Source organism: Schistocerca americana, chromosome 6 (assembly GCF_021461395.2).
Source record: "Schistocerca americana isolate TAMUIC-IGC-003095 chromosome 6, iqSchAmer2.1, whole genome shotgun sequence".
Lineage (NCBI taxonomy): Eukaryota > Metazoa > Arthropoda > Insecta > Orthoptera > Acrididae > Schistocerca > Schistocerca americana.
The window spans coordinates 400,357,425-400,385,018 of record NC_060124.1 but is presented as its reverse complement, the minus strand read 5'-3'; the positions used below and the strand labels follow the sequence as shown (position 1 = coordinate 400,385,018).

The window sequence follows — 27,594 nt, the reverse complement described above, 5'->3', positions numbered from 1 at the left end:
TCTCGTTTCGAATCATCAATGGTGGCTGGGAGAGGTGGCCGAAACACAATATCCTTAACATACCCCCATAAGAAAAAATCGCAGGGGGTAAGATCAGGGCTTCTTGGAGGCCAGTGATGACGTGCTCTGTCACGGGCTGCCTGGCGGCCGATCCATCGCCTCGGGTAGTTGACGTTCAGGTAGTTACGGACAGATAAGTGTCAATGTGGTGGCGCTCCATCCTGCTGAAATATGAATTGTTATGCTTCTTGTTCGAGCTGAGGGAACAGCCAATTCTCTTACATCACCAGATACTGTAGTCCAGTTACAGTAGCACCTTCGAAGAAAAAGGGACCAAAAACTTTATTGGCTGAAATGGCGAACAAATGTACAACTAAATGAAACTTTACAGCTCCCTTAATTCGCCGACAGATAGTGCTTATCTCTGCCTTTTGTCGTTGCAGAGTTTTAAATTCCTAAAGTTGTGGTATTCTTTTTGAATCACCCTGTACTTCTCCACCATCCACTCTCAGATGTCTAGAACAAAGATATTGGTGGTTTATATAAACTATTTTGCGACAAGACTAGCGAAATCAATAGGACTTAACTTGGTATACATCCATCATTGATATACCTTTGTTGTTCAATACAAAGGCAAAAGAAATTGCTTGTGGTAGATTAGAAGACGATTCTGGTTTTGACGTTCATGTGTAACAGTTAGTTCAAAGAATCTTTATAGTAATAGTTAATGTCATTTTTACATCATTATATTCTTTTTGGTGATAATTGTGAAGCAACAACGAAATAAGAACTTTCGGTAAAACACTGAATTTTTTCCTCGACGTCACACACTACATTGTTCCAAATACCTAATATGGTACAGTGTGGAAAGCATTATATTAGGTGGGTGCATAAGTTCGTAGTCTTTTTATTTTGCATGTTGGTATTACGGTTGTTTTACGGTTTCTGTTAGAGTTTACATACTGTCGTTCTGTCATTTCGAGATAGTGAGTGGAGCTGTGAAAGCTAGAAAACAGAGAACCAAGTGGAGAAATCAGAACATTTCCGACGTATTCTTCTGTCTGAAACCAAAAGAGGGGTGACATCAGCTGTGGCAGCCGGAAATATTTGCGCCTTGTTAGAGAATAATGTCATTAGGCAGAGCACGGCAAGAAAATGGTTTTCTCGTTTTAAGCAGGATCGTTTTGACGTTAGCGATTCTTCACGTTCAGGAAGGCCTACGGGGCTTGATGAAGACCGTTTAAACTCACTACTCCACAAGTGATACACGTCACTGTACTCGAGATCAGCATGCATTGGGGAAGGTTCAAAAATTAGCTGTATAGTTACCGTATGCTCTAGGCCATCAGCACAAAAATAAGTAGGTGGCCATATGTGCATCCTCCTTGCTCGACATCAATTGGCTCGTGAACAACACCGACCATTCCCATCTTGTACTGTTACTGGTGACTAGAATGATGTCTTTATGGTAACAAAAGGAAAATAAAGGAATGGTAGAACCCAGACAAAGCAGCAACTCACCGCACAGAATCCTATGCGCATCCACAAAAGATAATGTTGCACTGTTCTTCCCTGGTGCAAGTCGCAAGTAGGGCGGCCATCTTTATACTGATACTGCAACGGTATGTATGCATCTGCACTATGCTGCCATCTACAGGCCATTCTGCACGCTGTTTGTAGCACACTTACCAACTTACGGGAAAACGGCGCGAAATTTCGATATGTTATTACAAATTTAAGGTTTTCATTTCATTCACCCTCGTATTATGCGATGGAATAGCGACCGTATGGTGTAATACGAATTGCTTCCTCGAGATGTATTCATCACAGCTAAAATTTATTATCAACAGCTAAGAGAAGTCTTGCAGACGCAGTCCAAGAACAACGACCAGGAAGACCGCCTGAAGTTATGCTACTCCACGATAACGCCCGCCCGTATCGTGCTAGACTGACGAAAAGCACTATACAGGAGTTGGGTTGACAAGTCAATCCGCACCCACCTAATTCACCTGATCTTTGCACCCTCGCCGTTTCCGCTGTCTATCGAACACTCTTCAAGGAACTCCCGTTCCGGTTAAAAATGCGCTCTGAACGTGGTTCCACGAGTTCTTCGCATAAACACCAAGTGATTTCTACAGTTGCGGAATCTAAAAGTCACCCCAGAGTTGGCAGACTGTTGTAAATAGTGAACGACAATACATCACTGAAGACTAGTGTCTCTGTGATGGGTATCTATTGTGTTTATTAAGCTTACGGTAAAGCACTATGAACTCGTGCACCAACCTAATATAATATGATGTAAGTTATTTCGAAAACACAAGATATTGGTTTCTGAAAATCATTCAACGCCGAACTCGTCCAAATGGTTCGTGCAAAGGAGAATATGTCCATATTTAAATGTGTATTAAGGACTATTCTCGTTGTAGATTTCATTTACAGATGTGAACAGGACATTGACGGAATATCAAAGGCGTTTGTATTGCAGTATATTACCTTAATACATACATATGACTGAAATATGTTTTATTTTGATTGTGAAAAACTACATTTAACGGACATGACCGTCTTTGCTTGTCTCTTCCTCATATGTATGTGTGGGAACGTGCCTATCATCACATAACACGAAAAATGTTTTGAAAATTGACACGTGCATCTCAATTATCATGAAATCAATTTAAACAGCAATTGCATTACGCTAACATGGTGTTGGTCACTAATGCGTCTTTTCTACTGTACTTTCGGTATATACTGCGTAAGTGGCTTAAAACTGAACTTGGCCACTAATGAAATTTATGTGCTTGGCGCATTAAAGGAATAAAATTGACGGCACACGGTCATTAGAATGGTTTCGTCATTTAGATGATGCACTACTGCCCATTAACATTGCTACACCACGAAGATGACGTGCTACAGACGCGAAATTTAACCGACAGGAAGAAGATGCTGTGATAAGCAAATGACTAGCTTTTCAGAGCATTCACGCAAGGTTGGCACCGGTGGCGACACCTACAACATGCTGACATGTGGAAAGTTTCCAACCGATTTCTCATTCACAAACAGCAGCTGACCGGCGTTGCCTGGTGAAACGTTGTTGTGATGCCTCGTGTAAGGAGGAGAAATGCGTACCATCACGTTTCGGACTTTGATAAAGGTCGGATTGTAGCCTACCGCGATTGCGGTTCATCGTATCGCGACATTGCTGCTCGCGTTGGTCGAGATCCAATGACTGTTAGCAGAATATGGAATCGGTGGGTTCAGGAGGGTAATACGGAACGCCGTGCTGGTCCCAACGGCCTCGTATCACTAGCAGTGAGATGTCAGGCATCTTATCCGCGTGGCTGTAACAGATCGTGCAGCCACGTCTCGCTCCCTGAGTCAACAAATAGGGACGTTTGCAAGACAACAACCATCTGCACGAACAGTTCGACGACGTTTGTCGCAACATGGACTATCAGCTCGGAGACCATGGCTGCGGTTACCCTTGACGCTGCATCACAGACACGAGCGCCTGCGATGGTGTACTCAACGACGAACCTGCGTGCACGAATGGCAAAACGTCATTTTTTCGGGTGAATCCAGGTCCTGTTTACAGCATCATGATAGCCGCGTCCGTGTCTGGTGACATCGCACACTGGAAGCGTGTATTCGTCATCGCCATACTGGCGTATAAATGGTTCAGATGGCTGTGAGCACTATGGGACTTAACGTCTGTGGTCATCAGTCCCCTAGAACTTAGAACTACTTAAACCTAACTAACCTAACATCACACACATCCATGCCCGAGGCAGGATTCGAACCTGCGACCGTAGTACTGGCGTATATATTTGTCCAATGAATACCCGTTTATCATCTGCATTTCTTCTTGGTGTAGCAATTTTAATGGCCAGTAATGTATATTGAGGCTGTTGACCTGTACATGGACTAATTATTGCAACAAACTTCCTGTGTACTACAGAAACAGTAGCTCGCTGAAGCAGAGGTCTACACACCCCAGCAACCGGAGAGAACGGGATGATATTGCTCGTCATGCAACTAAGATCGGCTCTGAACGTTTCTCTAGCAACCACAGAGCACAGGACAAAGTGTACGGACAAAGACTGCATTCTAAACTGAGATGGGCGAAAATTTTAAATTTATTTATAACGCCCATAGCAACGCTGACACATACCTGTTTCGGCTAGACAGCCTTTCTTAAAGTCCTTGGAATGAGGTCTGGCCAAACGCTGCGTCATAACATCCGAAAGCACTGTCGAGTCACTTTAATGTGACCACCTGTCAAATGTCTGAATAGTCATCTGCGAGACGTGCAGGAAGACATTTAGTAGATCCGAAAAGGTGCCGACAGCGATGTGGAGCCATGCGGACTCCTGTGCCGCGACCAGCTGCGCCATGTTTCTCGATTGAGGATCCATGGAGCGAGTCGACCGATCGAGGTTGTTCCACAGCTTCTCGATTGGGTTCAAACCCGGTGAGTCTGGTGCCCACGTGATTAGGGTAAACTCACCCTGTAGCTCTTCGAACAACGCACGTACACTGCGACCTGTGTGACATGTTGCGTTATCTTTCTGGTATATGCCATCGTGCCGATGAATGACCAACTGCATATAGGTGTGGACATGGTCCCGAAGGATAGATACATACTTGTGTTGATCCAATGTGCCTTCCACAAGGACGAGATCACTCAGGGAATACCACCCAAACATTCCCCAGAGAATAACGCTCTCCTCTGGCGTGGAGCCTTGCTTTCAGACGTTTCATGCCGTACACGCCAGTGGTTATCTGTCCTATGGAACATAAAAGGTTATCCATCCGAAAAGGCCACCCTCTTTCCCCAAAACCTCTTCATCTATCTGATGGTTTCAGTTTAAATTATTCGCAATTGTAATGCGTAAGTACACTCATGCTCATAAATTAAGGATTATTGCAGAACGTGGTGCCACACAACGTGGCACTACACAGAACTGGCGCTAATAGCATAGCCACGTAGGGATCGCACACGACACAGATATGTAAGTCCACGGTATTGGTGATAAGTTGAGAAAACCGCCCCGAAACAGATGTGCTACGAAAGCCACTGTTTCCTGCGCATGTACCCCGACATGAGTATGGGATTTGATCACCATGCACACGTACATAGGCCGCACTGGGGGTTGGCATTCTCTGGATCAGGTTCTCGACCAGCTGCTGGGGTATAGCCTCCCATTTTTGCACCAGTGCCTGTCGGAGCTCCTGAAGTGTCCTAGGGGTTTGAAGACGTGCAGCGATACGTCGACCGAGAGCATCACAGACGTGCTCGATGGGGTTTAGGTCTGGAGAACAGGCAGGCCAATCAATTCGCCTGGTATGTTCTGTTTCAAGGTACTCCTCCACGATGGAAGCTCGGTGGGGCCGTGCGTTATCGTCCACCAGGAGGAAGGTGGGACTCACTGCACCCCTGAAAAGGCAGACATACGGGTGCAAAATGACGTCCCGATACACTTGACCCGTTACATTTCCTCTGTCAAAGACATGCAAGGGTGTACGTGTACCAATCATAATCCCGCCCCACACCATCAAACCACAACCTCCATAGAGGTGCCTTTCAAGGACATTAAGAGGATGGTATCTTGTTCCTGGTTCACCCCAAATGAAAACCCGGCGAGAATCACTGTTCAGACTATACCTGGACTCATCCGTGAACATAACCTGGGACTACTGTTCCAATGACCATGTACTGTGTTCTTGACACCAGGCTTTACGGGCTCTTCTGTGACCAGTGGTGAATGGAATGCACCTTGCAGGTCTCCGGGCGAATAAACCATTTCTGTTCAGTCGTCTGTAGACTGTGTGTCCGGAGACAACTGTTCCAGTGGCTGCAGTAAGATGCCGAACGAGGCTACCTGCAGTACTCCGTGACCGTTTGCGAGCACTGATGATGAGATATCGGTCTTCTTGTGGTGTTCACTGTGGGCGTCCCGTAATGTAGCGCCTGGACACGTTTCCTGTCTGCTGGAATCGTTGCCTTAATCTTGAGGACACACTTGGTGGTACACGGAGGGCCAGTGGTACGAACTGCTGCGTTTGACCAGCCTCCAGTCGCCCTAGTATTCTACCCATAATAACGTCATCAATATGTGTTATTTGAGCCATTTTCAACACACAGTCACCATTAGCACATCTGAAAACGTCTGCACACTTACTCGCTGCACTGTACTCTGACATGCACCAATGTGTATCTGGACTGCTGCCAGTGCCATCGTGCGATGACCGCAGGTCAAATGCACCGCATGGCCATGCCCCGAGGTGATTTAAACCCGCAAACCGCCCACCAGAGCGTTTTTTCACCATGTATCAACATAATCCGTAATTTATGAGCATGAGCGTATTTAGCTGACGTCACAGCCTTAAATTTGTGTGATTTATCGTGTAATCGTAATTTAGCGGCTTCCTCGTAGTAGTCTTGTAGATTACTTCACTTTTGCATTATTTAGTGTCAACAGCCACTTTTCGCACCATACAGATGCCTTGTCTAAATCATTTTGCAATTGCTTTTGATAATCTGATGGTAGCATCATCTGTAAACATTCTCAGAGGGCTGCTTGAATAGTTGGTTGGTTGATTGTGGGGAGGGGACCAAACAGCGAGGTCATTGGTCCCGTCGGATTAGGGAAGGATGGGGATGGAAGTCGGACGTACCCTTTCAAAAGAATCATCCCAGCATCTGCCTGAAACGATTTAGGGAAATCACGGAAATCTAGATCAGGATGGCCAGATGCCGGTTTCAGCTGTTGTCCTCCCGAATGGGATTTCAGTGTACTAATCACTACGCCTCCTCCTCCGTCACTTATATTTAAGGGTTTTTCATAATTCATATTATACATTTCTAGAGGTTCTAGAGGGGACTTAGTAGACCAAGTTTTACATAGGAACCCATGTCTGGAAACGTCATCCAAAGACGCTACAGAGAGTCAACATTATAGGTAACGGCACACAAATATGTGTGTGTATACCGCGATAACTCCAATCTCAAAGAAAGCAGGTGTTGACAGATGTGAAAATTACCGAACTATCAGTTTAAAAGCCACGGGTGCAAAATACTAACACGAATTCTTTACAGACGAATGGAAAACCTAGTAGAAGCCGACCTCGGGGAAAATCAGTTTGGATTCTGTAGAAATGTTGGAAAACGTGAGGCAATACTGACCCTACGACTTATCTTAGAAAATAGGTTAAGGATAGGCAAACCTATGCTTCTGGCATTTGTAGACTTAGAGTAATCTTTCGACAATGTTGACTGGAATACTCTCTTTCAAATTCTGAAGGTGTCAGGGGCAAAATACAGGGAGCGAAAGGCTATTTACAATGTGTACAGAAACCAGAGGGTCGAGGGGCATGAAAGGGAAGCAGTGGTTGGGAAGGGAGTGAGACATGGTTGTAGCCTATCTCCGATGTTATTCAATCTGTATATTGAGCAAGGAGTAAAGGAAACAAACGAAAAATTCGGAGTAGGACTTAAAATCCGTGGAGAAGAAATAAAAACTTTGTCGTTCGCCGATGACATTGTAATTCTGTCAGAGACAGCAAAGGACCTGGAAGAGCAGTTGAACGGAATGGACAATGTCTTCAAAGGAGAATATAAACGAACAAAAGCAAAACAAAGATAATGGAGCGTAGTCGAATTAAGTCGGGTGATGCTGCGGGAATTAGGAAATGAGACGCTTAAAGTAGTAAATGAGTTTTGCCATTTGGAGAGCAAAATAACTGATGATGGTCGAAGTAGAGAGGATATAAAATGTAGACTGCCAATGGCAAGAAACCGTTTCTGAAGAAGAGAAATTTGTTAACATCGAGTATAGATTTAAGAATCAGTATGTCTTTTCTGAAAGTATTTATATGGAGTGTAGCCATGTATGGAAGTGAAACGTGGACGATCAGTAGTTTAGACAAAAAGTGAATAGAAGCTTTCGAAATGTGGTGCTACAGAACTAATGAGGAGGTATTGAATAGAACTGGGGACAAGAGAAATTTGTGGCACAACTTGACTAGAAGAAGGGATCGGTTGGTGGGACATATTCTGAGGCATAAAGGGATCACCAATTTAGTATTGGAGGACAGCACGGAGGGTACAAATCGTAGAGGGAGACCAAGAGATGAGTACACTAAACAGATTCAGAAGGATGTAGGTTGCAGTAGGTACTGGGAGATGAAGAAGCTTGCTCAGCATAGAGTAGCATGGAGAACTGCATCAAACCAGTCTCTGGACTGAGGACCACAACAACAACATACAGTGATGATGTTACAGACTTTCTAGGATTGTGGAGAAGGATAAATGTATCAATTTGGCGTAAGGGTCCCTGGATCGGAAATGAAGGAGTCGAAAGTTAGAAACGAAAATCTATCTGATATCTTTGACAGTGTGGAATACATGAACTGGTACTGTTATTGCTAAGATTGTAGTGTACGCAATTTTCAGATATAGTAGTATGGACCAAAACAAGGAAAAAAGTCCAGTAAACATGGGCTCTAAAATGCATACCTGAGGAGCTATGAGCATTTATTCATCTTCGCTACTGTAGAATACATCTCCTCTTAGAACAAGTGCTCACAACTCTTAAAGTATGCATTTTAGAGCTCATGTTTACTAGACATCTATTCTTGTTTTGGTCTATATTACCACCTCTGAAAGTTACCTACACTATAATGGTTCAAATGGCTCTGAGCACTATGGGACTTAACACCTGAGGTCATCAGTCCTCTAGAACTTAGAACTACTTAAACCTAACTAACCGAAGGACATCACACACATCCATGCCCGAGGCAGGATTCGAACCTGCGACCGTAGCGGTCGCGCGGTTCCGGACTGAAGCGCCTAGAACTGCTCGGCCACAGCGGCCGGCTACCCTACGATGTTAGCAACAATAGTACCAGTACGTATATACCCGTTTCAGAACGTTTTTCGCTTACAACCCGTTCGTTTCCGTTACAGGGACACTAACCTCATATTGGTACATTTGTCTATCTCCATCATCTTAGAAAGTTCGTAACATCATCACGGAATCAATCTGTTTACGCATAAGTTAACAGGTGCCGGCGCCTGTAACTTACATGCTCTGTAGTCGCTGAATGACGTTTCCTGACATGTATTCCTATGCACATGTACCAATTTCCGTCTACAATCTTTAGGAGTATGTAACATAGTGGAGGAGTATGTAACATAATGGCCGTGCGGTTCTAGGCGCTACAGTCTGCAACCGCGCGACCGCTATGATCGCAGGTTCGAATCCTGCCTCGGACATGGGACATGGATGTGTGTGATGTCCTTAGATTAGTTAGGTTTAAGTAGTTTTAAGTTCTAGGGGACTGATGACCTCAGAAGTTAAGTCCCGTAGTGCTCAGAGCCATTTGAACCATATGTAACATAAATTGTGAAACACCCTGTAGATGATAGTAGAGGACCTATAACACTACCCTCGGCAACGCCATATATTACTTCTGGTTTACTCTACGACTTTCCGTCGGTTACTTCCGAAGTGTGACGTTTCTGACGAATGCTGTAAGCACAGCTGGGACGATACTCCTGAATCACGCAGTTTGATTAGGATCGGTTTCGAAGACCGGAGTCCTTTGGAAATCTGGAAACAAGAGATCAATTTGATATCCCCTGTCGACAGCACTAATTATTTCGTGACAATAAAGAACAAGTTATATTGCACGCGAGTGATATTTTATGAATCCACGCTATGTGTCAATAGAGAGTTTTCTTCTAGGTAATTCATTACGTTCGAACAGTGTGTTCCAAAATCCTACTGCAAATATACGTTCGTGATGTGGGTCTGTAATTCAGCGGGTTACTACTATTCCTTTTCTTGAGTGTTAGTGTGATCTGTATACAATCTGAAACGGAAGATATACCTTTATTAAGCGATTTCAGTTGCTTCGCTACACCGAGGACGTCTTCTTCTAAGTTACACAAGTTGGCAGATGTTCGTGATTCTGGAATATTTACTTCGTCTTCTTTGCTGAAGGAATATCAGAAAACAGTTCTTTATAACCCCACGTTTCTGGCACTGTCATCGGTAACATTACCGTCACTACCGCGCAGAGAATATATTGATTACGTCTTGCCGCTGGTGCTTCACATACGACCAGAATTTCGTTGGGACTTCTGCCAGATTTCGAGATAGAACTTCGTTGCGGAAATCATTAAAAGCAACCTCGCACTGGAATCCACATTAAATTTCGAACTTCTGTAAAACTTCAGCAATCTTTGAGATTTTGTGCTCTTTTAAATTCGGCACGCATTTTCCGTTTATCTAGCTACAGTGTTCTGATCTGTTTTGTGTACAATGAGCGATCGGTTCTGTCTCTTATTAACTTATATGGTATAAATCTCTCAACTGTCGTCCGTATTATTTTCTCGAATTCAAGCCACATCTGTACTACGGTTACATAGTTCGGAAGGAATGTAGACTGCCTCTTAAGAAGGCGTCAAGCGAATTTTTACCTGACTTTTTTAAACAGATATATTTTATTTTTATTTTCGAAGGATTTGGATGTTACGGTATTGTGTCTCGCTACAGCAACCTTGTGGTCACTAATCTGCGGGGATAGACCAGTCCCGGGCTGGAAACCCCTATTGTTTTGTCAACATGCAGGTCGAGTACCTGTATGACGTCGTTAGACGCAGTAAAACAGTATCCAAGATTATTCTGTGTATTACTCAGGTCGTTGCTGGTGGCCATGTAATCCGGAGGGAAATCATCTGCATCAGCTTGGAGTGGAAGTCGATGAAACTCTGGTGAGGCACTCCCCTTCGGTAACCCTGCTTGGAGATGGAGGTGACCGTAACGTGTGTGTTTGATTCACGCGCCGTTTAGAGGAATACTCAATCCCTCCGACCACTGCTCGCGTTCTCTCGCTAGATGGGCCGTGACGTCGTATGTCGAGGTGTCGTGCTGAATGCTGAACCTTGTACACTGGTACGGCAGGCCGTCAGACTTGTGCTGGGGGGTTTACGGGCAGCTTTGGCCCTGGACCGGAGTCGTGTTGGTAGACCCCTGGACTACCCGTCAAAGCTGGCTGCTGTGCTGAGTTCAGTACTGGATGCAGGACTATATCGTCCGTGGCTACGGATCGCAAATCTTCTCGAGAGGCAGCAAGTGTAAGACCAGCGCTAAAAGAATCTCAGACACAAGGTGTTACCGTACCATAACCAGAGACCCGAGTGCGAACGACATGAGCGCCATCGATCCCAATGATCAAGTGCCCTAGTGTAGCTGCGGTGGTGAGGTTACGCTCTATGACGTCATTCGTAATGACCGAATCGGTCCTCCTCTTCTCGAGCCGTCTGCGGTCTTAGTTCCGCTACATTTACTTAATAAATTTGATGCAGTGTCTTTACTACTAAGCCAAACCCCTTCGGGGTCTTACCTATTGTCTCTTACATGATGTTGCGAAGGTAGTTCGGTCTGCACCCTTCTGACGATTTTTTGCTGAGCTCGCTCGGAGTCTCGCTGAAGTGTGTCGTAATTGCTGTCTTCCTGGCAGAGTAATGGTGATGAAATATTTATGCTTCCCGGCTGACGGCTGTTGGTACTTCCGTGTGATTAAGTAACGTCGGCTGTTCGAACTTAGAAAATTTTACGCTCCCGTTTCTTTACCAATTTGCCACGTACTATATCCCTGTATCCGTCATGATGCTATATACCCAGGATTATTTGTTGCTGAGAGGACACACATGGTTTCGCAACCATTTACGAGTGAGCTACCCACGAAGTTTTATGCCTACCACCGGCTCTGGACATGTATTTTCGACAACATATTGACCAGCTATAATTGCATATGTGAGGTACCTATTTGAGACGACACTGAAGTCTTCTTAGAGTCTTTCAGCTCTATAAGCCGGCTCGTGGGGTCGGTAAAAGGAACCAATTACTAATTTATTCCGGTTGTCAAGCATAACCTATACCTATGTTCATTCACAGTGATTATTTACGTCAATTATACAACATAAAATAATTCTAACAGCAACAAACACGTTACGACCAACTGTATTTAATCTATCATTCCTGAACACCGTTAGGTCCTTTGTATAAAGTTCGACTGGCCCTGTCTCCGGCCTTAGCTAATTTTCAGTACTTATATCGATTTGAGCTTCGTGCTTTCTGTTAGTGCTTGGAGTTCTTGGTCTTTTCCCAACACAGCAACAATTTACAACTATAATACTTACGGTTATTAGGCCTACCGTTGACCTGTGTTTGACCTACATCCTTTGAGACTGAAGCCCTCTTTGTTCTTTTCCCGAGACTCTTTAACCCAAAAAACCGCAGAGTCCACTCCGCACAGACACCACTACCTGTGTAGCCGCCTCCTGTATGTAATGGACTCCTCGATCTAATAACCCGATACCACACCACCCTATGCCGCAAGTCGAGGAATCTGCAGCCTACTCAATCGCAAAACCGACTGAGCCTTTAATTCAGATCCTCTATTCGCCTCTCCACTGAAGATCCACAATCGGTTCTGTCGACTGTGTCGCAGATGGTGAGCTCTGCCTTCATCTCGGAAGTAAGGCTGGCAGTCTTTACCAGTTCAGATAGCCGCCGAGTGCCAGAGAGAATCTCTTCCGATCCAAAGCGACACACAGCATTAGTACCGACATAAGCTACCACTTGCACCTGGTTACACCTTGTGCTCTTCAAGGCATCAGAAAGGACTTCTTCCATATGTGGGATGACGCCTACCCCGGGTTTGCACGCTGAACACATTCTAATATTGATTACAGTGCCTCGCAACTAATTTGGAATGGGAGATGGATTTAGACATTAAAGTATCTTAGAAGGTGATCTCGCAAGTATGGAAACTACAAACAATGGACGACCCACTTCATCAGGGGACAACGTTCAGGCTAAATTTACCAACTATTCTGTGAACGAAGGTGAAAATCCAGACCAGAAGGCGCGTCTGAAAAGTTCGGTGAATTGTCTCAGAAAATAAAGGATAGAAGAGTTACGAACAAAATACCTTTACTGCTCTTCAAAGAAATCACCATTAGCTACAACACACTCCTGACATCGACTGTAAAACGGTTGGAAATCGTCAGCAAACGCTTCTTGTGGAATCACTCGAAGTACAGTGGTCAGGCGTTTTTGGATATCTAAACCGTCTGCGAATGTTCGCGAAAATAGTTCTTACACTGCCATTGCTTATCTTCAACTCTTCCGCTCTCCTTCTCAAAGACAGTCGCCGATCATCCACAAGCATCTGTCGCAGTCGTTAGACGTTGTTTGGGACTGTGCGCGTTGAACCTAACGCGACCCTTCTTCGGCCTCTGAAGCGTTTAAACTACTGAAACGCACACTTTTTTACTCACTGCTTCAACACCATACACTTGCAATAGCATACCAGGATTCTCTCTCACCATTTTCCCTAATCTGATTGAAAATTTCACGTATACGCGTTGGTCCATTTCGCAATCACACGAATGCGATGGACGCTTGCGAACAGTTGGCGGCTGTCTTTGGGAACGAGTGCAGCACTTTTGTTCACGAATATTCGCAGTCGTTGCGGATATCCAGAAACGCGTGAGCCCGGTGCTTCGAGCGATTCCGCAAAGAAATATTTGCTGACAGTTTCCAACAGCTTTACATCCGATGTCAGAAATGTGTTGCTGCTGATTGTGATTAAAGAGCTATTAATCAAACGAAAAGCCTATTCTCAAGTTAAGAGCTGAAGATATAGCCATATAATTGATATAATCATTTCAAAATAAATAGAAAATAAGTATCTTCCTGTATATTAGGTTCAGGGAGCATTTATGTTTCTAATATTGGCATTTTTGATATATTACGGCACCAATTGCTTTATATTTTCTTAAAACTACATCTTATGCGAAAGCTTTCTTTAGAAAAGGCTTTCGATTTAATATTGCTGAAACAAGGGCAGCTTTCGCATATTCGTATAAGCTTGTCTAGAGATTTGGTGCTGGTTTGCTTCTTGTCGCTCGATGTAATACTACGACGAAGATTGCCTTACAAATAATGTTTGCTTGTACAAGCCTGCACATTGTGGCGGCACATGCTGAAGCATAAGTACATCATTAGTATACTTCTACAAGCTTGCTTGGTTGAAAATTTATCAAGCATAAAGCAAATTGAACTATCCGATTGCTTGCACAAACTTACCCTGCAGATGGTCAAGCATGCCACAGCATCTATGCTTGTCAGATTTGCACTCACTCGAGTGGCCTCTTTAAGGATAATTTAAATGACTAAAAGAACAGCGTTAAAATATTGACAACCTCATGGTGAACAGTCACTAGTTGACACCTCAAGAAAAAATGAAATTTTTACTGTACCTGTTTCATTGCGATATAGCGTATAAAGCTGATTACTAGGTACATCTACAGGACAACTTTGCAATTCATATTTACGTGCCTGGCAGAGGGATCTCTGAACTACCCTCATACTATTTCTCTACCTTTGTAATCTCTAACAGCGCTTGGGAAAAATAAACACTTAACTCTTCTTGTGCGACCTCAGATTTCTCTTACTTTATTATGATGATCATGTCTCCCTACGTATGTTGGCGACAATAAAATTTTTTCACATTCTGAAGAAAAGCTTGTGACTGAAATTTCGTGAAAATATCACACCGCAACGAAAAACGCCTTTGTTTTAATTATTGCCATTCAAATCGGTTATCATATCCGTGACACTCTGTCCACCATTCCGCGATAATACGGAACGTTTTGCCTTCTTTTGAACTATTTCCATGTCCTCCGTCCACCTTATCTGGAAAGCTTCCCATATAGCATAGTACTACCCTGGCAGAGGACGAACTAGTGTAGTGAAGGCAGTCTCTTTAGTGAATTTGTTACAACTTCTAAGTGGTCTGCCAATAAATCTATATGAGCGTTTCAATTCAAATCGCTCGCAATTGTAATAGTAATTACTACGTAATGTGACCTTTCTGACAGAAAACATGAACTCAGTCGCACAACTGATGCGAAACTCCATTGTCATGCAATTTGATTAGAATTCTCTCTTGTCGAGAACGGCGTCCAAAACCGTCTGGGAATCTATAAATATGCTATGAATTTGAGACTCCCGGTTGTATGTGACTGCTAAATATGAGGCTGTTTTATCAGCATATTCTGAAACGAACCTTGTTGGTATGCTATCTGGAGCAGAAAAAATAGTCATTATTGCTTTAAGCTGCTTCGCTACACCGAGGATATCTACGAGTACTTCTAAGTTACTTACGTTGGCAGTTGTTCTCGATGCGAATTTTTATATACACTACTGGCCATTAAAATTGCTACACCAAGAAGAAATGAAGTGGACAAATATATTATACTAGAACTGACATGTGATTACATTTTCACACAATTTGGGTGCATAGATCCTGAGAAATCAGTATCCAAAACAACCATCTCTGGCCGTAATAACGGCCTTGATACGGCTGGGCTTTGAGTCAAACAGAGCTAGGATGGCGTGGACAGGTACAGCTGCCCATGCAGCTTCAACACGAACAACAATTCATCAAAAAGAGTAGTGACTGGCGAATTGTGACGAGCCAGTTGCTCGGCCACCATCGACCAGACGTTTTCAGTTGGTGAAAGATCTGGAGAATGTGCTGGCCAGGGCAGCAGAAACGCCCGTATAGGACCTGCAACATCCGGTCATGCATTATCCTGCTCAAATGTAGGGTTTCGCAGGGATCGAATGTAGGGTAGAGCCACGGGTCGTAACACATCTGAAATGTAACGTCCACTGTTCAAAGTGCCGTCAATGCGAACAAGAGGTGACCGAGACGTGTAACCAATGGCATCCCATACTATCGCGCCGGCTGATACGTCAGTATGGCGATAACGAATACTCGCTTCCAATGTGCGTTCACCGCGATGTCGCCAAACATGGATGCGACCATCATGATGCTGTAAAAAGAACCTGTATTCATCCTAAAAAATGACGTTTTGCCGTGCGTGCACCCACGTTCGTTGTTGAGTAATCCATCGCAGGCGCTCCTGTCTGCGATGCAGCGTCAAGGGTAACCGCAGCTGTGGTCTCCGAGCTGATAGTCCATGCTGCTACAAACGTCGTCCAACTGTTCGTGCAGATGGTTTTTGCCTTGCAAACGTCCCCACCTGTTGACTCAGGGATCGAGACGAGCCTGCACGATCCGTTACAGCCATGCGGGTAAGATGCCTATCATCTCGACTGCTAGTGATAAGAGGCCGTTGGGATCTGTATTACCCACCGATCCCATATTCTGCTAACAGTCATTAGATCTCGACCGACGCGAGCACCAATGTCGCGATACGATAAGCCGCAATCGCGATAGGCTACAATCCGACCTTTATCAAAGTCGGAAACGTGATGGTACGCATTTCTCCTCCTTACACGAAGCATCACAACAACGTTTCACCAGGCAACGCCGGTCAACTGCTGTTTGTGTATGAGAAATCGGTTGGAAACTTTCCTCATGTCAGCACGTTGGAGGCGTCGCCACCGGCGCCAACCTTGTGTGAATGCTCTGAAAAGCTAATCATTTGCATATCACAGCATCTTCTTCCTGTTGGTTAAATTTCGCGTCTATAGCTCGTCATCTTCGTGGTGTAGCAATTTTAATGGCCAGTAGTGTAGATTGAAAGGATAACTAAATTTTAGTAAAAATCATAGGTTTGTAAAAATTGGACATACTACTACAAATTCGAGAGACAGCTATTAAATTTGCCTGATTCTGTGATTTGTGGCTCAGAAATGGTCTTTGTGCTTTCCACAGCTGAATACCAAGGCTTATTCGCGATTGGAGAGACGGACGGAGTGCTGGAAATCGGATGGATAAATCGAGACGAGCTGAAGCAGGAAACGTTCGAGGTGCTGCTGACGGCGTACGAGACAGACGACCCTTCGTCGCTGGTCACACAGGACCTCGTGGTGATCGTGAAGGACGTCAATGATAACATACCTAATATCACAGCGACCAGCATCAGCACAGCGGTCAACGAAAGCTACTCTGGTACTTTCGACTTCGGCATCACCATCGAAGATCCAGACCTGGTAAGTCTTCATTATCGGACATGCAAATCGCTTTCACCTCTTCACTCAATCGCCATCTTCGATAACAGTACCGCAAAGTTCCCTTTTTGATTATTCGTCAGTACAGAACCCTCAACAACTGGATTGGCAAACATGATAGGGAATATTAAAATAACAGCGCGGTTCCTCGTGGGTACGAGCGTGATTCTGAAAGTCGTGAGCAACCGTTTGTTTCCACTGTCATTTTGGCAGTGTAGTGAAAACGACTGCGCTTTCGTAAACTGAAGACTCTGGTCTGTGTGTCGATTCGTTGTGACGCCATTAACTTCCATCCGCGGACACCAGTTGCATTTACAAAATGGTTGACATAAATTGGAACGGTGGTCTGATCATTTAATATTAAAAGACTACGACCAAGGTATGGACGGGGGCAAGGAATTGATATATCAGACTTGATTTAACACATAAATAGTTTATTCATAACCTACAATACATAAAACCAACTATGTAAATCCTGCTTCGATGCTTACGATTGCCCAAAATGGGAGGGCCACCACTTTCGATTTGGAAAGACTTTAATTTAAGAAACAAAAACGCCTATTATAATTTTTAAAAATAATAATAACACAACACATAAGTTAGCGCTAAGTGAACGCACTTTTAAATCTTTAATTATTAATCACAAAGCGTGGGTTTACCACATTTAAATTCTCATTGCAATATAAAACATAAATACATGAATTCACAACACAGCATGGCTTCAAAATTTCTACCTGGACAACCTATGGTCCTAAAACTTTCGTATTACATTCCAGCCAATCACATTAATAACTTATAATCACGGTTGGTAAAATACAAAAGTTTGCACTATAATCAATTTTAATAATCCACAATAACTCAAAAAAACAACATCAGAAGTTCGATACGGAGCATGTAAGCCTGTTTATACAATCTTTCGGACCAAAATACGCACGAGGGCCACGGTAACAGAAGAGCGCTAGTTGCTTTTAGGATAGATTCTCCCATTAGCTTAATCACTGAGCAGATATTTACTTAAGCGACAGCTAAGATAGTTAATGCAAATAGAAGGTATTTCTAAAGGTTTTTTTTCCTTCCTCCCTTTCAACAAGGGGGTTTTAGTAAGGTGGAAATTACACTTTGAGGAGACGCAATAGCAATCTAGCGGGCACGCCTTCACTACTAAACTAGCCGCGTATCCGCTGTTCAAGCCAAACATTAACAACACAGTTCCATATTCCCGACACCCAACTAGTTGGGATCAAAACAAAACCAAAAATCCCAAGAGCGCAAGATCCAGCATAGCTTCAGAACAGATCTTACTTCATGCGGTTGCCATCACAAATACAGGTATCGAAATGAAAAGAAGAACGTGTAACAACATTCCCTAATCAGCACAATGTTCTTCTTTAGGTCCCGGTAGCGCTAGACAACGCTGACATGCCTATGTTAACAAACCTCTAAGCCAACTGACAAGCCGAAACCAATGTGACCCCTTATCAGCTCCGTGACAGGACTCTAACCCCCAACTACTGTCAGTGCAACTCACTTAGAATAAATACAGCGCAAATAGTCTGGCGGACACATATACCCAGGGATTAACAGAACACCAGACTGAACTAGAATTAACCTTAGTAACACAGCACTAGATCTTGGGAGACAAGGAACTAACTCCCCACCCGAAATTCTACAACCACAGGGCGAGAGGATGAACTACCAAAACATAGAAGTGCAAACGTACACAAATAACTACCAAAATACACCACTACACCGGTTAGCAACGATGCGTGGAGGAATCTGCACTGACAGAATTGCACCAGTGAACAGAACAGAGGATTGCCACAGTGGTGGCCACAAGGCGGGAAAGACGACTGGATGAACTCAATCCCAAAGGACGATCAACTTGAAACATTCACACTTAACTTCTTTTCTCCTTTCCCTCGGTGCACTCCGTCGTTTTTCCGGGACTGCTGTGCACAATTGTAAGCCGTCCCCAGTCGTCTCGGCAGACACCAACCCAGCCAAACTAATCCCGGACTCAAACCCTCGCCGAACGGCGGCTCCACCGCCCCATGATGGCTACTGTTTTTTTGCCTTCGGTGACGCAGGCGATGATTAGACTGCCATCCGCCTCCCACGGACAACCAGTGAAGAGCGGACAGAGGGGCCCAACCAGGCCCCCGTTCCTCCACGGGTAGAAGTGCGGGTTCGATAACAACACCCGTATGCGGAAGGCAGGATGGCGACCTCACCAGAGCAGACACGAAGGCCACTGCGCGACAACCTCCTCCAGCGTGTTTTTTTTTCCTTTATTGTTATTTATAACACCTCACATAAGGTAGGCTGGCAGCAGCATGTTACGCTGCTCTTCAGCCTCAAGTTGTACAATGAAAATACAAAGGAGACACAGAAGATACAACACAAAGCTGTGGGCAAAAAAAACCGTAGACACAGAAACAAAGAACACTAAGCCGTTCACACTCGACGAAAAAAAAAATACTAAAAACTGTCGGCACGGCGCACAAACACTGACAACTTCGACGGCACAGGTGAACGAAGGAGCGTGACAGCGAAGAACACTAAACACAAAGACGATGGCGCACTCACGAGAAACAGATGGCGATGATCTCTGGCGCGCGAATGTCCACTTAGCGTGTGCGAGTCCAGGGACCTGCCATGAGGGGAAGAAGGTGGTGGGGGAGGGAGAGGGGAGAGCAAAGATGCCAAGGGCAGAGGGGATGGGGGGAGGATGGAAGGTGAGGAGGTAGGGGAAGCCTGGGGGAGGAGGGGGAGAGAGGGAGGAGGGAGGGAAAGGGGAGAGAAGGAAGAGAGGGTGGCCATAGGACCAAACACAGGAAGAGGGAGGGAGTATCAAAGTTGGTAGGAGGGGTAGATGGAGGAGAGGAGGGCATCATCAGGGAGGGGGAGCTGGCGGAAGCCACCTTGGGAGAGGGTGTGGAGAGTGGAGAGATGGAGAGCAGGTGGGACGTGGAAGTACAGGCGCGGCAGCAGGCGGGGGGGGGGGGAGAGGATGGGAGAGACAAACGGGTGAGGGGGATCTAGTTTACAGGAGGTGTATAGGATCCGTATCCGTTCGAGTAAGAGGAGGAGGTGGGGGAACGGAATAAGATCGTACAGGATCCACGTGGGGGAGGGGAGACGGATACGATAGGCGAGACGGAGAGCATGGCGTTCAAGGATTTGAAGGGATTTGTAAAAGGTAGGAGGGGCGCAGATCCAGGCAGGATGGGTGTAGCAGAGGATAGGGCGGATGAGGGATTTATAGGTGTGGAGGATGGTGGAGGGGTCCAGACCCCATGTACGGCCAGAAAGGAGCTTGAGGAGACGGAGCCAGGAGCGTGCCTTGGCTTGGATTGTCCGGAGATGGGGGGGTCCAGGAGAGGCGACGGTCGAGAGTGACGCCAAGGTACTTAAGGGTGGGGGTGAGGGCGATAGGACGGCCATAGATGGTGATATAGAAATCGAGAAGGCGGAAGGAAGGGGTGGTTTTGCCTACAATGACCGCCTGCTCCAGCGTGACCGCGCTCGCCTATAAATAGTACAGGCCAAAGAGTCTGCTGCAGTAAACACGTGAGTCGGTCGTGTTACCATCCTACAGTTTCTAAGTACACCAAAGACAGAACTCGCAATCGATAGTGGGTACACTACGGGCGGGAGTTCAAACGAAAGAGCTTCATAAAAGACCAACCCTGAACAACCGCGGAAAAACGAAATAGAAGGGAAGCAATAAGAGACAGCAACGAAATGCTAGAGACCGATCGCGCCGATTACCAAAAATATTGGCTCCACACGGCGCTCAGGAAACGAGCCGTGGAAAGATGGAAGTACACACGGCTCATAAATGTTTCGTTTCAACAGCGCACTGTCAATGAATTCCTTGCTACAGAGGAAAACTCAAGCCGCCACAGACTTCAGACGTGAGTGTGGAGACATGCGAATGGCCGACAGGCGTGCTAGGGGACGAGTGAAACGCTTCAAATTTAGAAAAACGCGTATGAAAAGTGAGCGTCGTAGCGGTCTACCTCCAACCGTCCGTACGGTAGGCAACAAGGAAAGAGATGACGAGTTCGTTACAGAAGACAGACTTGTCGCTGAGAATGAAATCGCAACGCAACTTCCAAACTGATTCAGTTCTGTGCTGCAAAACATTCAGAAGTTGGGTTATCGGAACTTCGTATCCATGGCTCCCACATTTATAGACTAAAGAGTTCAGAGAAGAACCAGTGGTGTGGTTTCGAAATGAAGGAGACAGTTTATATGACTACTGCGACAAGCGATAAAAACTGGTTTCATTAAACAAAAGTTCGTGACATAGAAACTCGTATGCCTGGCACTCATTAATCCTGGTGTCCGGTTCACCCGGATCGCTTTTTAGGTTTGCGTACCTAAATCGATAAAAACGGAACCCTTGTAGGACTACTTTGTTGTCGGTGTGTCTGCCCGACTGTTAAGAATTCTTTGTCTGGACGACGTATGGAGTTGAAATTTATGTCAGTTACTGAGGTTTACGGTCGACTGGCGCTGTAAAAATCTAAGTTTCTAAATTACCGCAATCAAGAGATACGGCCATTTGTCACATACTCGTAAACTCGTAAAACTCACTCCTCAAAACTTATAGGAAGCATCCTACAGGTTTTGATGACTGAGTTTTCGAATATCACAAAACGTGACATAAATGTCCGTACCTTTTGATTGCATTAAAGTAGAGGCTTAAATTTTTCGCACCGCCAAGTGACCGTACAACTTAGTATGTGAAATAAATTTCAACTTGACATGTTCACCCATTTCTTGTTTAAAAGGGATCTTAACAGTCCGACAGAGAGATAGGCAGAGAGACGGACAACAAAGCGGTCCTATAAAGGGTTCCGTTTTTTTCAGATTGAATGACGGAACACTAAAAATGACACAGATCATTAGGTAGAGCATATCTCCAAATTTCTTATCGTATACCCGCCGCAGAGTAGTTGCAGAGCTCACCGCTAGGAGGCAAACGTTTCAGAACTTGTGGACGAATCATCCGCTCTGTACTGTCGCTTCGAATTAGTTGATACCTGCAGGTAGGCAAGCGTGTGAACAGATTTCCAAAGAGGGTTGCTGTCGTTGGGAACGCACGCACATCGAGCACACATAACGGCATTTGCCCCTCACAAAGTGTGTCCACACTGAGCATCTGTAGTACTATTTAAGAACCTGGAGACATGCTCCTTACAAAGATTTGTGACTATTTCTACATGTCTTCTAACATCCGCACAGTCATCTTATGAAACACCAGAGGTACTTAGGGATAACGCTGTGTAAAAAATGGCTCTGAGCACTATGGGACTAAACTTCTGAGGTCATCAGTCCCCTAGAACTTAGAACTACTTAAACCTAACTAACCTAAGGACATCACACACATCCTTTCCCGAGGCAGAATTCGAACCTGCGGCCGTAGCGGTCGCACGGTTCCAGACTGTAGCGCCTAGAACCGCTCGGCCACCCCGGGCGGCAACGCAGTGTAGACAGAGTCATCCTCAAGATTACAAAATGTTCCAATGGAACTAACTTGAGCCTTTTATTATGGGTAAGAGCATCTTCGATCCCTATGACACGTTACGAAGTGACTTTATTCAATCATACTGTGCGCTCCTTCGCTCAGTCAAGCGGATTGGCTTCTGTGAACAGCATTATTTAACCAATAATTATTTTGTCGATACCACAAAAGCAACGTATCTCTCAGTATATTGTTTACCTTAATTTACAGTCTAACAATTGAGTTAAATGATACAATGACTTAAGATGGTCCAGTCAATCAGTACAGCCTGTAAAAAAATAAATAAAAAAAAAATAAAAAAAGAAAAAACCTGGGGAAAGGGTGTCCCTCCAAAAGGTCATCAGTCGCATTTTCTCTGGTGTTTCGGTGAATATTTTTGATTTTGCTGTTGCAGTGTTAAGATGGAGTCTGCTCAAATAAGTAAACCCTGCATGTATCGAGAATGGCCGAAATTTCTCAGGACACTCCAAAACAGTGTCGGTATTTACATATCATGCATTTGCCATATCGACCCCACTCTCTAGGAGATATAAGAGCGTTTTATCCTCGAGGTATTATTATTAGCTTAGCGAATCGTTTGCACATGGACTTCGTGTTAAAGTTGGCGAAGTATTCCGAAGCTATCTTGGAATAGACCCACTAACCAACACTCCCACCCACATACACATATCAAAAAAAGTTTTGCATCAACCCGGTTCCCACAACTCCTGAAGAGAGACGTTGACTGTGGATATTGTATCACAGACACAGTCTCTCTGACTGTCCAGAGATGTTACTAAACCCACCGAAAGATGTAAACAATGATGAGTGAGCAGCGCCTATTAGACGGAGGGGGTCCGACAGCCGATCAGTTCCAGTCATCCCACCAAGAAGGAGGCACACGGCTCGTGTTGTCTGTAGTTCAACCATGGCTAGACGGTCAATACCGCGGTTCGAACGCGTCCGCATTGTTACTTTGCGCCAGGAAGGGCTCTCAACAATGGAAGTGTTCAGGCGTCTCGGAGTGAACCAAAGCGATGTTGTTCAGACATGGAGGAGATACAGAGAGACAGGAACTGTCGATGACATACCTCGCTCAGGCCGCCCAAGGGCTACTACTGCAGTGAATGACCGCTACCTATGGATTTTGGCTCGGAGGAACACTGACAGCAACGCCACCATGTTCAATAATGCTTTTCGTGCAGCCACAGGACGAAGTGTTACGACTCAAACTGTGCGCAATAGGCTGCATGATGCGCAACTTCACTCCCGACGTCAAAGGCGAGGTCCATTGTTGCAACCACGACACCATGCAACGCGGTGAACATGAGCGTGAGAGTGAAAATCTCATTCTAGAAACATTCCCTAGGCTGTGGCTAAGCCATGTCTGCGCAACATCCTTTCTTTCAGGAGTGCTGGTCTTGCATGGTTCGCAGGAGAGCTTCTGTAAAGTTTGGAAGGTAGGAGACGAGGTACTCGCAGAAGTAAAGCTGTGAGGACGGGGCGTGAGTCGTGCTTGGGTAGCTCAGTTGGTACAGAACTTGCCCGCGCAAGGCAAAGGTCCCGAGTTCGAGTCTCGGTCCGGCACACAGTTTTAATCTGCCAGGAAGTTTCATATCAGCGCACACTCCGCTGCAGAGTGAAAATCTCATTCTGGAGAGTAATTTCCGTTGACCTAGAATCACGACATTTGACAAAAAGCAAGACTTAACAGTACAAGAAAAGGAAAAAATCCGAAAATCGTTATTTCGTAATTGTCAATTAAAAAAATATTTTGCTTTTTGTTGCTCTGATACCTGTCTCTGTGTTACGGCTCCTTTTTCTCAGGGAGGGGTGTAAGAATCAGACTGAAATTTATCCCATGTTCTATGGTCCTTGGTCTGTTGGCAGTTTAAAAAATACAAACTTCCAAGTCATTGCAATGCGTACGCTAATATCTGAATGCACTCAAGGGTAATGGTCTCGGAAGGTTGGGAATCATTGCACTACTGTTTATTGAGCGTCTCTCATACTTATTAAATGATCGCGTGAGGAAACTTGTCGCACTTCGTTGGATCTTCTCACTCTTCTTCTAATGCTGTCTCATAAGAGCGCCAAACTGATGAGCAACAGTCAAGAATCCGACTATCGGAACACCTCGCAAAATTTCATACAACCTTTTTACACAAATGACTCACTACTGTGAAAAGAGTACTACGTGGATGAGACGCCTTTATCTCCCTTGAGGTTGGACTCGAGGTGACAGAAGGACGACATATAAAAATCAGGGTTGTTCTGGAACACGAGATGGAATTTTAACCAACCTGGATACATTGCGTCTTACTATCTGAAAGAAATCGCTGTGAGAGTACGTCGTCTACAGTACGCCTAGGGAGCGCGCGGGATTGGTTCGAGGGTGTAACGTACGCCCTAAGACAAGAAAAACGATGCACCACTAAGTAATTATCCGAATTGGAGGGAAATCGGTAGATGTGACGTACATGTAAGGACAAACAAATGATTACAATTTCAGAAAATTCGATGACTTATTCGACAGAAAGAGATTCAGGAGTTGAGCTAGTCAATTACGCGTTGCTCTACCTCTGGACGATATAGAAGCAGTTATTCTGCTTGGCATTTATTGATAGAGTTGTTGGATGTCCTCCAGAGGGATATTATACCGAATTCTGTCCGGTTGGTACGATAGATCGTCAGAATCCCGAACTGGTTGGAGGGTCCTGCCCATAGTGCTTCGAATGTTCTCAACTGAGGAAACATCCGGTGACCTTGTTGGCCAAGGTATGGTTTGGCAGCAGAAACTCTCGCCGTGTGCGGGCGGTCATAATCTTGATGAAATGTAAGCGTAGGATGGTTTGCCATTAAGAACAAAAAAACAGGGCGTAGAATATCGTCGACGTACCGCTGTGCTGTAAGGGTGTCGCGGATGAAAATCAGAGGGGTCGTGCAATGAAATGAAATGGCCCCTGAGGCCGCCATTCCAACCGGATGGCAGACGACATTCAGTTGGTAACCCACCTCCGTCCGGGGCATCTCCGGACACGTCTTCACTGTTCGGGGCTCAGTTCAAAGCGGGACTCACCACTGAACACAGTTCTAATCCAGTCAGTGAGATACCAGGCCGAATGTGCCGAACACCACTGCAAATGGGCTTGTTGGTGTACAGAGGTGAATGGTAGTCAGCGTGAGGGACGCTGTGGGCTTCGCCCCCTCTCTGCGATCCGTCTATTAATGCTCGTTGTGATCACTGAACCACCAGTTTCATCTCGAATCGATGAATCCAGGGCTCTTGAGTGTCTCTCTGATGATTGCCCTGTCCTGATTTTCTGTTGTCTCTCAATACATGCCCGCCGCTGTGGCCGAGCGATTACAGGTGCTTCAGTTCGGAACCGCGCTGCTGCTACGGTCGCAGGTTCGAATCCTGTCTCGGTCATGGACTGGTGTGATATCCTTAGGTTGGTTAGGTTTAAGTAGTGCTAAGTCAGGGGACTGATGACGTCAGATGTTAAGTCCCATAGTGCTCAGAGCCATTTGAACCACTTGAATCTCAATACATCGACCCCCTTCTTGACGCTGTATTCGCTCATTGTTCACCCATTCCCGCCATCATCGTCGAATGTATCCCTGGTATCGACATGTCTCCTGTTTTCTATCCTTACCACCTGCGCAGCAGGGTCACACATTCATCTGTCGGCCGACAAAGTTTACAATTTTGCATTTTCCCTCGGTACCTGTACGAATACCTGTTTGTAACCAATTTGCGTAATTCCCTCGTGGTGCGTCGTTTTTTTTTTTTTTTGTCTTAGAGTGCAAAAGCACAATAATGGAACACATGGTACAAAGTAAGCGGAACTGAATTCGTGTATGACATCACTGTTAAGAAACTGTTGGGTTAAAACACCCAGGCAGGCAGCACTACTTAAACTCTGAAACCCGTGAAAAAAACTGAAGGAAATTCGTTCAGAGCAGCTTACCAAATGAAAAATAATTTATAGCGAGGGTGAAAGACCTCAACCGTCCCTTGTTGCGGGTCAAGGATACGGATGGGGTGACACGTAAAATTTAGGGTATCGCTGTAACAAATGGAGTAATTTCAAACACACTTGGTACATATATGACTTATTAGTTGTACGTTAGTACTACATAGCTAATGAACGCACAAAACATTCATTGGTATATGAGAAATCAAGTGGAAAAATCGAAGGCGACCGACAATTTCCTGGCAGTTGACATTTAACATCATAACTACTCTAATACACTCAGTAGGGTTCTCTAGGGACTTCGTAGAAGGAACAAAACGTATAATGAATCAATTTTTCGTGCATTTGTATTCTGATAAAATGAGAAAAAAAGGATAAACGGGCCGCACTGACTAATAAACTAGTTTGTAAATTGAATGTAAAGTTATTTATTGTTTTCCATGTTTCGCAACATTTGTGTAGAAGCACTCTGAACGCAGACGACATTAACAAACAGTTCTAAGTGCCTCTTCCGTGCAACCAGGCGGACAACGGGCGCTTCAGCATCGCTCTGGAAGAAAACGAGTGGAGCGACGCCTTCCTTGTGGTGCCAGCCAGCGGGTACCAGTCGACGAAGGTCACCATCTCAGTGCTGAGCCCTGCGAGCCTGGACTACGAGAACAGCGACTGGAGAACCATTACGCTCACGGTAAGGGACAATTGTTAATCACTATATTGCTCTGCAGGTTCGAGAAGAACCATGTAGGACTCTGTGGTACGTCACGCCGGCCTTCGTCACTGGACTATAACATGAAATATCGACCCAGGCAGTAATTTATTCTAAGCGTATGGACGTCACTACAAGCACGAATACACACGACAACACGTGAAGTTCTAGTGCAGATACCAGGCTCAAGTGGCAGCCCGTACACCAATTCATAGCAAGTCCTGACGATAAACCATATCCCTAGAGTTCCGAAAATAATTTGACACAGTGCTACACTGCAGGTTGTTTACAACGGTTCAAGCGTACGTAATAGGTTCTCAGATACTCCGCAAGCAAGTA

At 45.0% G+C, this 27,594-nt stretch overlaps 1 protein-coding gene across 1 annotated transcript in view; it reads left to right on the top strand.

Annotated features, from left to right (window-relative positions):
• LOC124619549 (cadherin-23-like) overlaps positions 1 to 27,594 on the top strand; it is a 490,213-nt gene that overhangs the window by 130,483 nt on the left and 332,136 nt on the right. The window contains exons 9-10 of the mRNA XM_047146019.1: positions 16,765 to 17,042; positions 27,073 to 27,237. Of these exons, the coding sequence (XP_047001975.1) occupies positions 16,765 to 17,042; positions 27,073 to 27,237 (443 nt within the window). The remainder of the gene's footprint in view (positions 1 to 16,764; positions 17,043 to 27,072; positions 27,238 to 27,594) is intronic.